General features: G+C 45.4%; 1 protein-coding gene across 2 annotated transcripts in view; it reads right to left on the bottom strand.

Moving 5' to 3' along the window:
* zgc:172282 (leucine-rich repeat and fibronectin type III domain-containing protein 1-like protein) overlaps positions 1–15,000 on the bottom strand; it is a 120,089-nt gene that overhangs the window by 11,129 nt on the left and 93,960 nt on the right. The window contains exons 4-5 of one of the 2 annotated variants that reach the window (XR_006152587.1): positions 7,936–8,576; positions 4,537–5,355 (exon numbers count right to left, since the gene is read on the bottom strand). Coding sequence is in view for 1 of the 2 variants with exons in the window: in XM_031573953.2 (XP_031429813.1) it covers positions 5,297–5,355; positions 7,936–8,576 (700 nt within the window). In the remaining variant the exon portion in view is untranslated. Of the gene's footprint in view, positions 1–4,121; positions 5,356–7,935; positions 8,577–15,000 lie in introns of those variants that run through there. The other variant, XM_031573953.2, reaches the window with a different exon arrangement.

Here is a 15,000-nt window from a genome sequence, read left to right as displayed (position 1 = left end):
ACAGCACAGTTTTCACGATTACACTATTATTATTTATTAGAAAACAAATACTAAACTCATCATTGCCCCATGGTCTACGTATGCTTCATGGCGTTAATCAAGGTATTTTAAATTACATCAACTTCCTGTAGGATACAACTTAATATATCCTGAACCTCACATTACCGAGCGGGAAACACAGGGGTCTTGCTGTGGCTTCCTGTGGTTCTGGAGGAGAACCATATCCAGACGCCATAGTGCTGTGGCTTCCTGTGGTTCTGGAGGAGAACCATATTCAGACGCCATATTGCTGCGTCCCCAGCATGCAGTTAGCAATCCGTAATGACATTTTAACCGCCAGGCCAATGAGGCTTGTCATATCAAACCTACATCCTTAGTGTGTTAACTGGCTGCCAAAAAGCCTAAAACGCTTCATAATTTGTTGTATATTGGTCTACTAAAGCAAGAGCTAACTACTCCAAAATTGGGCAGAGTTTAGCCTATAATCCCATGTTCATCAGGGGTGCCAGTCATTAAGTCAGCTTGAGTTCTGCCGACCTGCAGGATCTACAAACAGAGCTGAAGAATTCCCTACTGATACATTAAGATGCTGATCGTGTGACATATCCATCAAAACAATACATTATTCCATGTGAAAACAGAATGCCATGTGAAGACATTAAAAATGAATGCAGATAAAAGTATACATACAGTGCTTTCACTGCTATTCAGTATGAGTATGCACTACATCATTGCTGAAAAATGATATGATTAGTATACAGTATATATATATATATATATATATACAGTAATTACTAATCATATCATTTTTCATCATTTTATATTGTCATTATCTATCTATTTAAATATATATATATTATAAACTATGAGTTTATATGTCAGTCTTAATGTAGTACAGCGAGGACAACTGTCTGTTTAATACTAGGCCTGAGTTTCATAAGGCAATGGCACAGACGCTGTTACATCTCGTTCCCTGCAAGTACATGTCAATTACATAAAGGAATGCGACATTAGTGAGAACAAATTTCTCGCTTGACATTTTCGAGTATTCTGGTCATAACAAATCCCATAACAAATTTACATAGCCATATTGAACGGGGGCCGTCATTGTCTATGCGTGGTTTCGTCAAAAGGTTAATTACTGCTGGGACGAATTCCCATTCCCACATCTTGTACACTGCCACGATCCGCTCTCTCTCTCTGTCTCTCATATTCTTACACACACACACACACACACACACACACACACACACACGAACACACACACACACACACACACACACACACGTGCACACACATACACGCACACGCACACACACACGCACACACACACTCACACAAAAACAGACATGACAATTTTTCCTCTTCACTCTTTCCAATCAGCTATGTTAATGAGAAAATGAACAGAGCTTTTCAGGTGACTGCCTTGTCGGAGATGAGGAATGCTATGGTTCAGTGTAAAGATCATATCGGAGGAGCTGCGGCAAGTCTTGAGGTCTGAGCATGTTCAACAAATCTAATTTTCAGCGAACGAAACTGAAAGATAAACACAATCCATCTTCACCGCTGTCTACTCCGCTGGGCTGTCAAACCTCTCATGCAGTCTCATGCTTCAAAGTCAGACATAGCTGGATGGTATCGATGGCTGGATGAGGCCCAGATCGTTGGACTTCCTGTTTCTCCTCGTCTACTTTTAGCAAGACATTAGAAACCCAAGCTTCCTGCTACAAGTTTTGCAGAGAGTGGTATCTGATTACGATCCATCCCATAATAGGGGTAGACACAAAACAACGAAAACAGTTGTTTTTTTTCTATGAATGATCCTGTGATGGACAGTGAACACTTTATCAACTGCCACTGATACTGTTGTCCTTTGTTTATAAACAATAGAGAGAGAGAGAGAGTGAGAGAGAGAGAAAGGGAGAGAGAGAGAGAGAGAGAGAGAGAGAGAGAGAGAGAAGCGACGGGCGCATCCAAGCACACTGCACCACCCCAGCCTCCAGCCTCGCGTTGTGTTTTCTGTGTTTGCATAGCTGTCCTACCATACACAGTGTCTCTGTGTCCCCCGGAGGAGGCACTTCTGTTCACAGTGTTTGCGTGCAGGTTTCACTCTGACTCCCCTACACTTTCCCTGTTTTCCTTCATGCTTGGCCTGCTCCTCGTGAGGCTGGTCACCATAGCGATGGGAGGGAGGCTGGCTGGCAGCCGCAGTGAGGCATGGCATCGCCCGCGCCCCCGAACGGAAGAGAGGAAATAACTGCCATTATTAATTATTCATCATCCGTGCAGTTTTCTTTTCTCTGCTCTGATATGCTATAGGGGCGGCTTCGGTGGCATCCGCCTCCACATCTCTTTAGACCACTGGGGCACAATCACCTTGTAATCATTTGTGTTGGACAAATCGTGCAAGCTGTCTGTCATCTTCATCACGGTCACACAAGCCCCAGACCTCAGTCACAAGGAGAGACATAGCCGAATAAGAAGGGATAATCCCGTGTGCGGGGGCTTTTGAGTTATCGCACCATCATTATTTACCAGCTGTTGATGTAAACATCGGCAGAAACCACTTTAGGAAAACCAACACACATGTTATTCACATCACTGCACAAGGATCTGCATCATTTCCTGGTCCATATAGATTAAAAACCACAGATAATTCATCAGCGCTACCATAACCATCCCTTCTAAAATGTGTATACATTGTAAGTCGCACATATGTAAGTCGCTTTGGATAAAAGCGTCTGCTAAATGACTAAATGTAAATGTAGGACATATTGAAATCCATTTCATCTAAACATAGGAAGATTATATAGTTTAGCCATGTCAATCAAAACATTATATACATTAAGATTACACTGGATATCATGAGAGTTGCAGAATAATCAAACATGTCTCGCTAAGAGCAGCATCACTACCCCACACTCTGCCATAATGTCATTGAAAAGGTGGATGACTTTAAAAAACAAGTGTTCTTCTTCATCACTGTTGCACTGGCTAATTAGGAATGGTCGTCTACCCACGCAGTTCAAAGACGGTTATCATCTAATCACAGCTGTTTAGACCTAATCATCACTCACTGTTCGGGCCCAGGGTGCCCTCTGCCATTACACACTTATCATCCACAAATGACTTCTGCTTGTGCTCTACATAACCGCCTGTGCTAAATACCAAAGTTCCCGAGAACGTCATTCAGTACTTAACATGCAAACCTATATAGTTCAGTTAACGTATGGTAATGTACATGACTAAACCGTGTATGGTTAATCCACATTAAGTAATATGTTAGAGATCTCCCCTGATTTTATGAGATCAAATTCTCAAGGCACTTCTCACAGCCACACAGTGGACAGCTATTGATTACATTACCCTGGTGGGCTATCGATAGGTTCAATGAGCATCAAAAATACAAAACTACTCAGAAATAAAATATTGATTCTCTCTCTGAAATCAATTGAACACAACCCGAGCCAATTATTTTAGAGCAGAGTCAATTCCACCAAATTGACCCCTAACCTTCGAGAGCAGGCAACGCTGGAATAGATTTACACCACACCACTTCATCTGCGCCAGATCCGGTCTTCATCTGTCCCAGACCCGGGCCTCATCTGTCCCAGACCCGGGCCTCATCTGTCCCAGACTACCAGCGCTCCAGTGACAGGTCTCCTCTAAAGGTCTTTGCTAAAAGGGCCCCGCAAACGAACATGATCTCCATTGCGTAATCTCCCTCATGGTTGGCTTATAGTGTTTTTGGGTGACACTTAAAATGGAGGGCATCTGGGGTCAAACACCAGAGTGAGTTAGTGTACTTCTGTCTCCATGAGGACCACTGAGGGGGGCTATTAAAGCCACTCTATGGAGAGAGCGTGAATGCTACACCAGCACTTAAATGAACACTCCCGGCTTGTCTTTTTTTCATTTGGGTCTGTATATCTTTCTATGCGTAGTGCAGAATATTTCACAGCCGCCGGCTGTGCATATGAAGCGCTGTGCCTCTACAATGTAAACCGTGGGAGCAAATCCTATCAACAGCTTAAGTCACAGGCAGGGGCCGGGGGCCGGGGGGGGGGGGGGAGGGGGGGGGATGCTAAAGACTGCTTGTCAAGTGTTAACACTTCTTCCATTATGGGCTGCTTCACTTGAATCAGAAACACATACCATTAAAACATGTAGCGCATAATGCTGCTTTGGTTTTTGGTTCACAAACTTTTCCTGGCAAGACTCCATTCGATAATAGGGAAGACCCCCACCCGATCACCTCCCCACCCCACGCACAAACACACACACACACAAACTCTGTGAACCACTGCTTTACACATAGTACTAATGGAAATAAAGAACATCATTGAAATTCACATGCCATCAACAAAGGGACATATATGTGAACGATGACACAGCAGGCTAGATCTAGGTATAGGCCAGACTGGACCGAATCCAGGCTGGTCAAGTGGGAGTTGCCTTTGCGTTCAACATCTGTTACATATGTGCCCCTTTGCCTCGCACTGCACTGCAGAAAAAACGTGTCAGCCATGTACTCACCAGTAAAGAGATATCCCTCACGAGATCAGCAACATACGGGTAAGTTACTGGATCTGTTTGCAAATACGTAAAATAGTCTTGGCCAAGTGGGATAGGAAGGCAATACTGTTTCTTTTCTTTTTTTCTCCCATAGCCACAGTTTTATTTTCCCCCGCAAGCCGAAGAAGAGAGACTCCCAACGTGTTCCATTAATCCGTAGTCCGCTGACGCAAGTCTGAATGGAAAATAGTGGGGAGTCCGCGGATACAGAGAGTAAAAGACATGAACCGAGGAGAGCCGCATGTCCAGCCGGGCTTCCGAAGCTCCAACTGCGCTGTTCTCGTTAACGTTCCCGTTTCCCAGACCCATCACTTTAAGTCTGTGATGAGCTGTACGCAAACATAATCCCACACACCGCTGGTATGGAAATGAGAGAGACAGCAACAAAAAGAAAAGAAGACATCGGAGGAATGAGCTGTATTATGAGCAGAGCCCTGCCATATGTACTGGGTAGAGCGGACAAGGCCTTGGCAGACGCGGGTCTTAGCAACATGCTAAGTTTCGAGTAAATGGCAGATGCTATTCTTCTGTTGCGTCTATGCGTCACAAACTCTCTTTCTTTTTTTCCCTCCTTCACTTTCTTTTTTTCTTCTCTTCTCTTTTTTCTTTCTTTCTTTCTGTCGAGTGGATGAATGAGGAGGGATTGAGAGAGATAGAGAAAGAGAGAGAGAGAGAGAGAGAGAGAGAGAGAGAAAGAGATAGAGAGGAGGCCATTACTCCGTCAGATTTTGAAGTCGCGATGAACCTTCTTCTCATCACTGACCGGAACCGCCGTAAAGTCTGCAGAGAGGAGCAGGAAGAAGATAGATGAGTGTGTGGGAGAAGCAGTGCTGGTTATGTGACAGAGGGCATAACAGGATCAGCTGAACCCGGCTGCCTCGTCCCTCTTAGTCAGGACACGGACAGACTTTTTTGAAGGGGGTGGGGTGTGTGCTAGAGGGCAATACTGACCCTGTTGTTTGACACGACTGTGAGACGTTGATGCATAAGCTGAATGTCTGGGGAACTACACTGCATCCATTACTGAACTACACTGCATTCCTTACTGAACTACACTGCATCAATTACTGAACTACACTGCATCCCTTACTGAACTACACTGCATCCCTTACTGAACTACACTGCCATCATTACTGAACTACACTGCATCCATTACTGAACTACACTGCATCCATTACTGAACTACACTGCCATCATTACTGAACTACACTGCATCCATTACTGAACTACACTGCCATCATTACTGAACTACACTGCATCCCTTACTGAACTACGCTGCATCCATTACTGAACTACACTGCATCCCTTACTGAACTACACTGCATCCATTACTGAACTACACTGCATCCCTTACTGAACTACACTGCATCCATTACTGAACTACACTGCATCCATTACTGAACTACACTGCCATCATTACTGAACTACACTGCATCCATTACTGAACTACACTGCCATCATTACTGAACTACACTGCATCCCTTACTGAACTACACTGCATCCCTTACTGAACTACGCTGCGTCCCTTACTGAACTACACTGCATCCCTTACTGAACTACGCTGCATCCATTACTGAACTACACTACATCCATTACTGAGAGCCCTGTGTGAGAGGCGGGGGGAGGGGTGATATTGAGCACCTGGTGCAAAAACACTATAGCTGCACCCCTGAGGTGACACACACACACACGCACACACACACGCACAGACACACACACACACACTCTCTCACACACACACACGCACACACACACACACCCCCCTGAGGTGACACACACTCTCACACACACACACACACACACGCACACACACACATACCCCCCTGAGGTGACACACACTCTCACACACACACACACACACACGCACACACACACATACACACGCACACACACACACACACATACACACGCACACACACACACACTCACACACACACACACATACACACTCCGACACACACAACCCTGAGGTGACACACACGCACACACACACACACACACACACACACACACTTCCGAGGTGGTCAGCAGCACTCTAACAAGGACTGATGATCCTCAGGGTGGTGTTTTGTCATAGCCAAGCACGGGCACAACTGGCCTTTTAAAACACCGCTGCGACGACACAGACGATCTTCAATAATAGCCTTGGGTCTCTTCCTGGGCACCTGTAGTGGTGCAGAGATAACTGACGATCTTCAACAGCCTCGGGTCTCTTCCTGGGCACCTGTAGTGGTCAGGAGATCAGGGGAAGCCCATGCGGGATATGCCAGAGCACCACGTCTGTCTCACATCCTCTCGCAGATTATTCATCTGATCGGTACCTCTGAGTCGCTCCATTTGGCTTATCATTTCCCTTAATTTCAATCAATTTCCCTTCAATTTCAAGTTCAATTTGCCTGAGGGTCTGGGTGTCTGACAGCGCCTGAGGGGCCGGCGCTGGGGGCCACCTCGCTGTCCGCCAGCCCCAGTGCACATTTAATGGCTTTTATCGATTGGCTGATTTACAGCCACTGTTGCCACCTGATATCCAGTGCCTTTGGTCCAGAAACTGCAACCACCTGATTGGAACAATTTGTCTAACTTCCCCAAACTGAAACGGCTCCTCAGGACCCACTTGAATGTAGCCAATCAAGGGGAGGGATCGCGCTTTTCCTGCAGTAGTAATTGTGCAACATCTCCCCACCCACCATTTTTACACCAAACGAATGGCCCTTCTGGGGAAACTTGTATTAGATGATGGGAATGGTGCCGGGTAAGGGGCATTACATTGGGTACACAGACTAGAGCCTGTAAGGGGCATTACATTGGGTACACAGACTAGAAGGGGCATCACATTGGGTACACAGACTAGCGCCTGTTGTCTGGGACCTATACAGCAAGCATTCTTAGGGGGGAGAAAAAAGACCCAGTGACATTATCTGCAGTGTCCAATGCTGTGCTACTGGGCTTATATTTTATCAATGCGCCATCAAAATGCCAGCGATTTGGCATTCTTTCATCCCTAGCATTCAAACCCATTCATGTCCCTTGTGACTATTCTTCACAGCTACCATGTGATGTGGAGATGAAAATAGATAGAACGAAACTGCAAAATGACGTAAAAATGTTGCTTTTGATGCTCTCCTTCTCTCACCTAAACACACACGCACGCACGCACGCACGCACACACACACACACATAAATGCACATACACACAGATGCACACACTCACACACACACACACACACAGATGCGTACACACACACACACACACACATACACACTGACACACACACACACACACACACACACACACACACACACACACACACACACACACACAAATATATATATACACACACACACACATACCTCACTTACTCTCTGAAGGCTCTGCACTCTTCCTCTCTTTCCCAGACAGTGGCGGCGGCTGTCCCTTGAGCTCTATGAAAGTCCTGGAGTGGCGCCTCTTGGTGGGCGACACAATGTCCTCGCCCGTGATCTCCACACGAGCCGCCTTCTCACAGTCCACCACCAGCGCCACTGAGTCCTTCAGGGCCCCCGCCCCCCCCGCGCCACTCGCCCCCCCCCCCGCCGAGAACCCTGTGGTGGGCTGGTCCTCCTGGGAGGAGTCCGTGACCTTGGAGCCGGAGCGGGGCACCTGTCCCGCCGCCGCCTGGCCCCCGTTGGTCTGCGAGCGCAAGGTCATGCCAGCCTTGCCAGGGTCGCCGCCCTGGGCGCTGTAGACCTTGTAGCGGATCATGAGGATGATGATGAAGACGAGCACGGAGGCCACGATGATGCCGCCAATGATGATGATCATGGTGCCGCCCAGGAACTGGCTGTGCAGCGACTGGCACTGGCTGTACTCGGTCTCCGTGACGAACTGCACGCAGCCCACCTGCCGGGTGGCCGTCAGGGAGCTCAGGCTGTCGTCGTAGACCGCCAGCACACAGAGGTCGTAGTCGCGCCCCGACACCAGGTCACGCACCAGGAAGTTCTGACTGCTGGATGAGATCATCCTGGAAGAAAAAGAAGAGATGTGTATTACTGTAGCAAATCCATTACTAGATGATTCATTTCACGGGATTAAACAGTCGTACGGGAAACAAGGTCCAGACTGCTTGGTGAGACCATCCTGGTAAAAACAAATGATCTAAATGTTTAAATGTAAGTCACACAGGAGTAGTAAATAAAACTAGTAATAATCAAACCAGGAAGTGACTACTGGATGAGATCATCCAGGGCAAAAACAAATGATGTAACTGAACGAATGAGTTTCACATTTGTATTTCACATGCGAAAACAGTACCCACAAGGTAGTAGTAATTAAAGTTCTGACTGCTGGATGGGATTATCTTAGTGATGTCAGACAAACACATCAATAACAAAGGGAGTTGTGTTGTTACCTGCCTGAACAGAAGACATGATATGACAGAAAATAAATACAGAGGAATCCATTTGCAGGCAAATGCTCCAGTTAATCATACGTTGTCAGATGGAAAATAAATACATGAATAATCACTCTAGTAGTGAACGCAAATAGTCCTGACTGGTAGACAAAATAATGGTTGTGCAAAGAAAACCGTGTGAATAAGATAAACAATAAGGCAGGGAACATAATTGCATATGCTTAACCAGCAGACTTCAACCAGACTGCAGAACAATGCTTTTCTTAGTTTTAAGTAGCGAACCTCAAGAGAGTTATAACAGGAAGTGATTAGTTTAGCAATTAAACCATAATGTCCCGACTTATAGATTGGAGCATTCTGCTGGAAAATGTATGAATAATCAAATCAATTCATCAGGACATTAAGTAGCACATGTCTACACAATAGACTCTGAGAGACTGTAATCAAGGAGTCAAATTCAAGACTGAACGAAATGAGTACAAAAGATGTAAAGATTAATGCTGATGTTACTCATATGTGACTGTCTCAAGACAGGAAAAAGGCAGCCTCTGCCTGTCTGTCTGTCTGTCTGTCTGTCTGTCTGTCTGTCTGTCTGTCTGTCTGTCTGTCTGCCTGTCTGCCTGTCTGTCTGTCTGTTCGTCTGTCTGCAGTTCACCGTTGTACACAGTGACCAATGATGTACTACGGGGAAGTCAATTCTGTGGGCAGCTACAGAGTTGACGTAATTTAAAAACACCCGAAGTCCGAGGGGTTTACCAGAAGGTCCATCAACATGACCAACCTCAAAATCAATACCACAGGACCATAAAATTGATTCTTCCCAGAAAATGTACAGCATAAAATAAATGTCCTATAGGTCACATTAAAGTAAACAGGCACAATGGGACGTGCACATTCCCAGTGGGAGAGATGATGTTTTGTCTATTCAATTCAATTACATTTGATCTATAGAGCGACAAAACAATGAAATTGACCCAAGGCGCTTTACAGAACCGAGGGCTTGACCTCCCCTGGAGCAAAGGGAGAGGAGAGAACCAAGGTGCTTTACAGAACCGAGGGCTTGACCTCCCCCGGAGCAAAGGGAGAGGAGAGAACCAAGGTGCTTTACAGAACCGAGGGCTTGACCTCCCCCGGAGCAAAGGGAGAGGAGAGACTCAGAAACATGGCAGATGAGTTCATACATGTGTATGGTTTAGCATGCTAGCATACATGAGGTAAATGTACACAATACATAGAAACATACGATGGTATTTACACGATACATACAAAACTTATGGTGGATAAGGTGGGGAGAGAGCATTGAAGTATAGTACAGCTTGGGTATACAGTTTGCTCGTAAGGTTACTATTACCAGAGTGAGTAAAACAGGTGTGTGTCATCTGTGCATGTGTTTATGTCTTGTAAGTACCACTTTTCGATCACTACAGAGAATCTTCTTTTCAAAATTCATCACAATAGCAGCTCTACAGATAGCTCTTTTCAGCTAGCCCATTACATCTTTTGGAGCGCACACACACACACACACACACACACACAAACTCAACCAGGTCTGGATATTAGGAATATTTCATCTAGCCTATTACTGGATATTAGGAATAGTGTCTCTCCACCCTCGAGAACCAGTAGTAGGTTTCATCCGTGAATTGCAGCTCTCAGCTTCAGGTTTGATTGGACATGATTGTGTATATTTACAGGATGATTGGAGCACACTGGTGTCGTCTGATTTCATTTTATTTCTCTTCTCTTCTCTTCCTGTCCGCTTTGCAAACGGCTAGGAGTGGAACGCTGATTCTGAATGGCCTTGGGCCTGGAAACAGCAATACCCTTAAACAGACAGACACACACACACACACACACACACACTATCTATCTCAAAACAAGCTGAATTACATATCACGTGCACACATTACGCTGGCGTGCTATTCCTGCAATTTGCCTGTCAGAGAGAGGAAGGATGGCACCGCACCAATGAGGCTACCACAAAACTCCTTGGCTCTGGAATACATCCAGATACATTAAAAGCGAGAATCCTTTCCTCATGGTCATGCCCTAAAGCCTATAGCCTACATTTAGCTTAGCCTAGCCTAGCTTTGGCGGCCATGTACACACACTATAAGGCTAAAGGCACAGTCTTCGATTCTGGTGAAAGGTTGCTGATATTTGAGCTGAACAACCAGTCAAATTACACCCTTTACTTACGTGCTCCTGAAGCAACGTGTTGATTGGCTGGAATCGTTTTTGGACAGAGCCACTTTCTTATTAAAGTCAGGAATGTCAGGAACGAACACAACAGTTTTTACTTTTTCAAACACAGACACAGAACGGGCAGCTAGAGGTCTGTGAGGAGCTCTTCGCTGATTTTTGTCCAAAAGCGTCTCGGTTTAACATCGCAGACCGCACTTTATGTAGCACTGTTCTCAGAACACCACTATGAGGGTCTGTACATGGTGTTCTCACTGATGTATATGCTGTACACAACACACGCACTGTGTCTTACAATCAGTGATTTAGATGTTCAAGAGCGCGCGGCACTCATCTTTGCGTGGTGTGCTTCTTAGGCTCGCATAATTACATGCCGACAGTCCGCACATTCATTTGCTCATTCATCATAAAAGTTTGTTTTGACATTCAAATTATATATTTTTTTACCATAGTTTGTGAATGTTTACATCAAGGCAAAATGAGGATAAGGCCTGATAATAGCTAGCAGCGCTTCTCCTGAAAAAGGAAGTAAGAAAGAAATGAGTGAGAATGTAATGAATGTTGCTCATTCGATGAGGGACTGCTAGAAAATGCTAGCTTTGCTCTGAAACTCTATTCCTCGGACCAGTCTGTAAGGATTCAGCGTAAGGACATCTAAATGAATGCTGACACCACAATGTAAAGCTTCTGAGGGTGGGAGGCTATTCTTATGTCTTATCTTCTTCTCTGCAGGTGACAAGCCTACCCATGTGGCAGCTGCCGCTGAGCTGAGCTGAGTCTGGGGCTGATGAGAGCCAGGTCTGTGCCAGGTAATGATCCGAGATGTCCCCCCCCCCCTTTCAAAAAAAGCAAAGGCGCTATCATCAGAATAGGTGAAAAGTGTAAAATGAATGTCAGGTAGGTTCCACATGACCCCCCCCCCCCCCCCCCCCCGCCCCAATTAAAAAGTACCATCAGCAGAGGAGTATCAGTGTTGACATACCTGTACCAAATATAGGTCAGGTAGATTCCAGAATCAATTCCCATATGACTATAAAAAACTACTGTAATATCTGCAGAGGAGGAGATGTCAGCATTGACATATCTATGCCAAACTAGTGCCAGATGGTTTCAGTGACCATGACCACTTGCCCCCCCCCCCCCCCCCCCCCCCCCGCCTCCCAATAAAAGTGACAATCTCTACATGAGGAGGCGTTATTGGACAGCCCCAGCGGCCCAGTGGATGCTATGCTATTTCCTCATTAGTCCTCCGTCCTCCGCACTCCACAAACAGAGGGCCATTAGCACCACATTTACTCATTCTCAGCCACACATTTATTATGCTCCCTCTCTCTCTCTCTCTCTCTCTCTCTCTCTCCTTCCCTTTTCCTCCGTTAGTTTGTTTATCCTTTTGTGAGATTGTTAATGTTTGTTTATTTGCCTATTTATTTTTAGACGGAGATGAGTGACATCCACATGAGAAACGTGCCAGGTGTAATGACAAGTGGGCAGAAAAGACAAAATCCATTAGCTGGTTCCTGCAAAAATGTGTCGAGGGGGCCGTTGCGATGATAAAATGGTGAGCCACTCCATCTTCTGTATCCATTCATCTTCCTAGCTTGGCATCACCCAGGAGACTCCACTTTCAAAAAAGCACGTCGGATAAACCCATCGCCTTCAGAAGCCTACAACCGATACCGCAGAATTTAATAATGTAACCACATGGACACAGACAACTGGACCATCACTAACTGCATGACCAGGAGGGCAGAAGTGTTACCGAATGTAAAATGGAGGCGTTAGCGCACAATGCTAACCTTGCTAGCGTCTGTGTCCTACCGTATGTGGCAGTGATTTCCACCAGGCCATCTGTCTCTGAGAACACCTTGACACTGAGGCAGAGGTGCTAAACCTCTGGGATACGTCAGCAGTGCAGGATAAACAGCGCCAAAAAAAGAGAAAGAGTCGAAAGAGAGAGAGAGAAAAGCACCCTATGGTGCGACAAAAATGGGAAGATGACGCCTGACATGCCCTGGAGGTGATGATGAGGGTGGTGTGGCTGTGTCTATTACAGGAACAACGCCTGACTGAGCAACAGTTGTTGAAGTGAATATACTTAGCTTAATCAAGATGTAATGTGTGCATGCTATACAAACACCCTTACAGTGATTTAAAGGTAAAGGTGGATGTCACCTCGAGACGTCTGAACATCTGAAAACAAACAAACTAACAAGCTAAGAATTCTACAGAGCTAGAATTGATGATTATCATTCCGACATGGTGTTGATGTTCTGTTCTATTTTTTCTGGCTGAATAACATACGGTGTGTCAATGTAGAGTCAATTGGACTGATCAATGTCATTACTCCAAGGTATTGAAATATTATACACCCAGTAATTAAAATATAACAAAGACATAGAGAACACTGCAATTATTCAATATCCTGCAAAGATAATTAGCTTTTCCAACGGTCCACCATCATTAAAGTGCCAAGGCCAATATGCCTTATTATATCTTGAAATGTTTACAAAAGCAAAAATACAAAATCCTGGATCCGCCCCTTGATTTGGATCTGGTCCATAATGTAATGGGTCCTGCCTTAGCCCATGCTACACTCCCACCAAGTTTCATGAACATAAGCCTGGTAGTTTTTGTGCAATCTTCCTGACAGACAGACAAACAGACTATGTTTGTACAACGCTAATGAAAACAACTTCCTTGGTAATAAACATTCACTCTTACTAGGTACTAGTTGTCTTCATTAGAAAAATGATGCGCATGTCTTGTCATCATATTTTAACATGGATTTACATGCATTGATGTGACATGTTGTTGGCATGAGTCAGGCGTTTCATCGATAATTATGCTCCCTGGGAATTGCACACCTATCAAGCTGTTTCCAGGTGAACAAACAACACACAGCTGCCTCAGACATCCTGAAGGCAGAGAGTCTCCACTCACACACTCACACACCGCAAAACAGGAAGTAACGAACAAACAGCACGTTCAGGAGGAGTCACAGCCTCTTTTTTTAACAGCCTTCGCACAGCACATCCTAAACTTCACGCATTGTTATTTCTGTGACCCAGGAAGCAGCAGCCCATGTGCCGGAGTCGGTGCTGATGCTGGTCGGATGCGGGGTGATGGAGCCAGCTGCTGCACCCCTGCGTCTGAAGCTTCCCCCGGAGCGGCTCGGTAATAGCATCCCACAGCTGTTTTGCCGAGGCTTCCCGTTTCATACGTAATGACAGACGCTGGCATGGCGGCCACAGGCATGTCCCGGCGGCATTAACTGAATAATCTCAGGATGGATTACAGCGGAGCCCATTGCATACATCCATACATAAGCATGATTGCTTTGCTCTGAAAAGCCCCTTCCTCGCTGGCGGCAGCAATTTCCCCTCCCGTCACTAAATGTAGGGGCAAACATGACCTCGGGTGACACTGCAGGGCATACTAAGACAGGTCGTTTCCAGTCCTGTGGTGAAATCCTAGTCCAGATTAAATGAAGTAATGAGAGTAGTAACTACAACCTGCTTACATGTGTGTGTGCTCGATTCCTGTAGCACTTAAAGACTAGACTTTATTGATGTACACAGTCAGAGAAGTCTGTATCCATTATATATATTCTTAGAGTTTTTTCACCAAATGAACTGAAAAAGAAAAGAAGATGAGAGGAAAAAGAAGATAAACCTACACAGACTATTTCAGTATTACTTGTGTGTTTTCGTTCATTTTGTTTTGTTTTTAACTGTCTTCATAAGCAGAAGCCAACACAGTTAAAGGACAGGATTCGGAAGTGCCTCAAAAGAGTGTTACATCTCTCTATCTTAAGGTGCTGTCCTATTACTGT

The sequence above is a fragment of the Clupea harengus genome, chromosome 9 (assembly GCF_900700415.2).
Source record: "Clupea harengus chromosome 9, Ch_v2.0.2, whole genome shotgun sequence".
Lineage (NCBI taxonomy): Eukaryota > Metazoa > Chordata > Actinopteri > Clupeiformes > Clupeidae > Clupea > Clupea harengus.
This window is presented reverse-complemented; position numbering and strand designations above follow the sequence as displayed.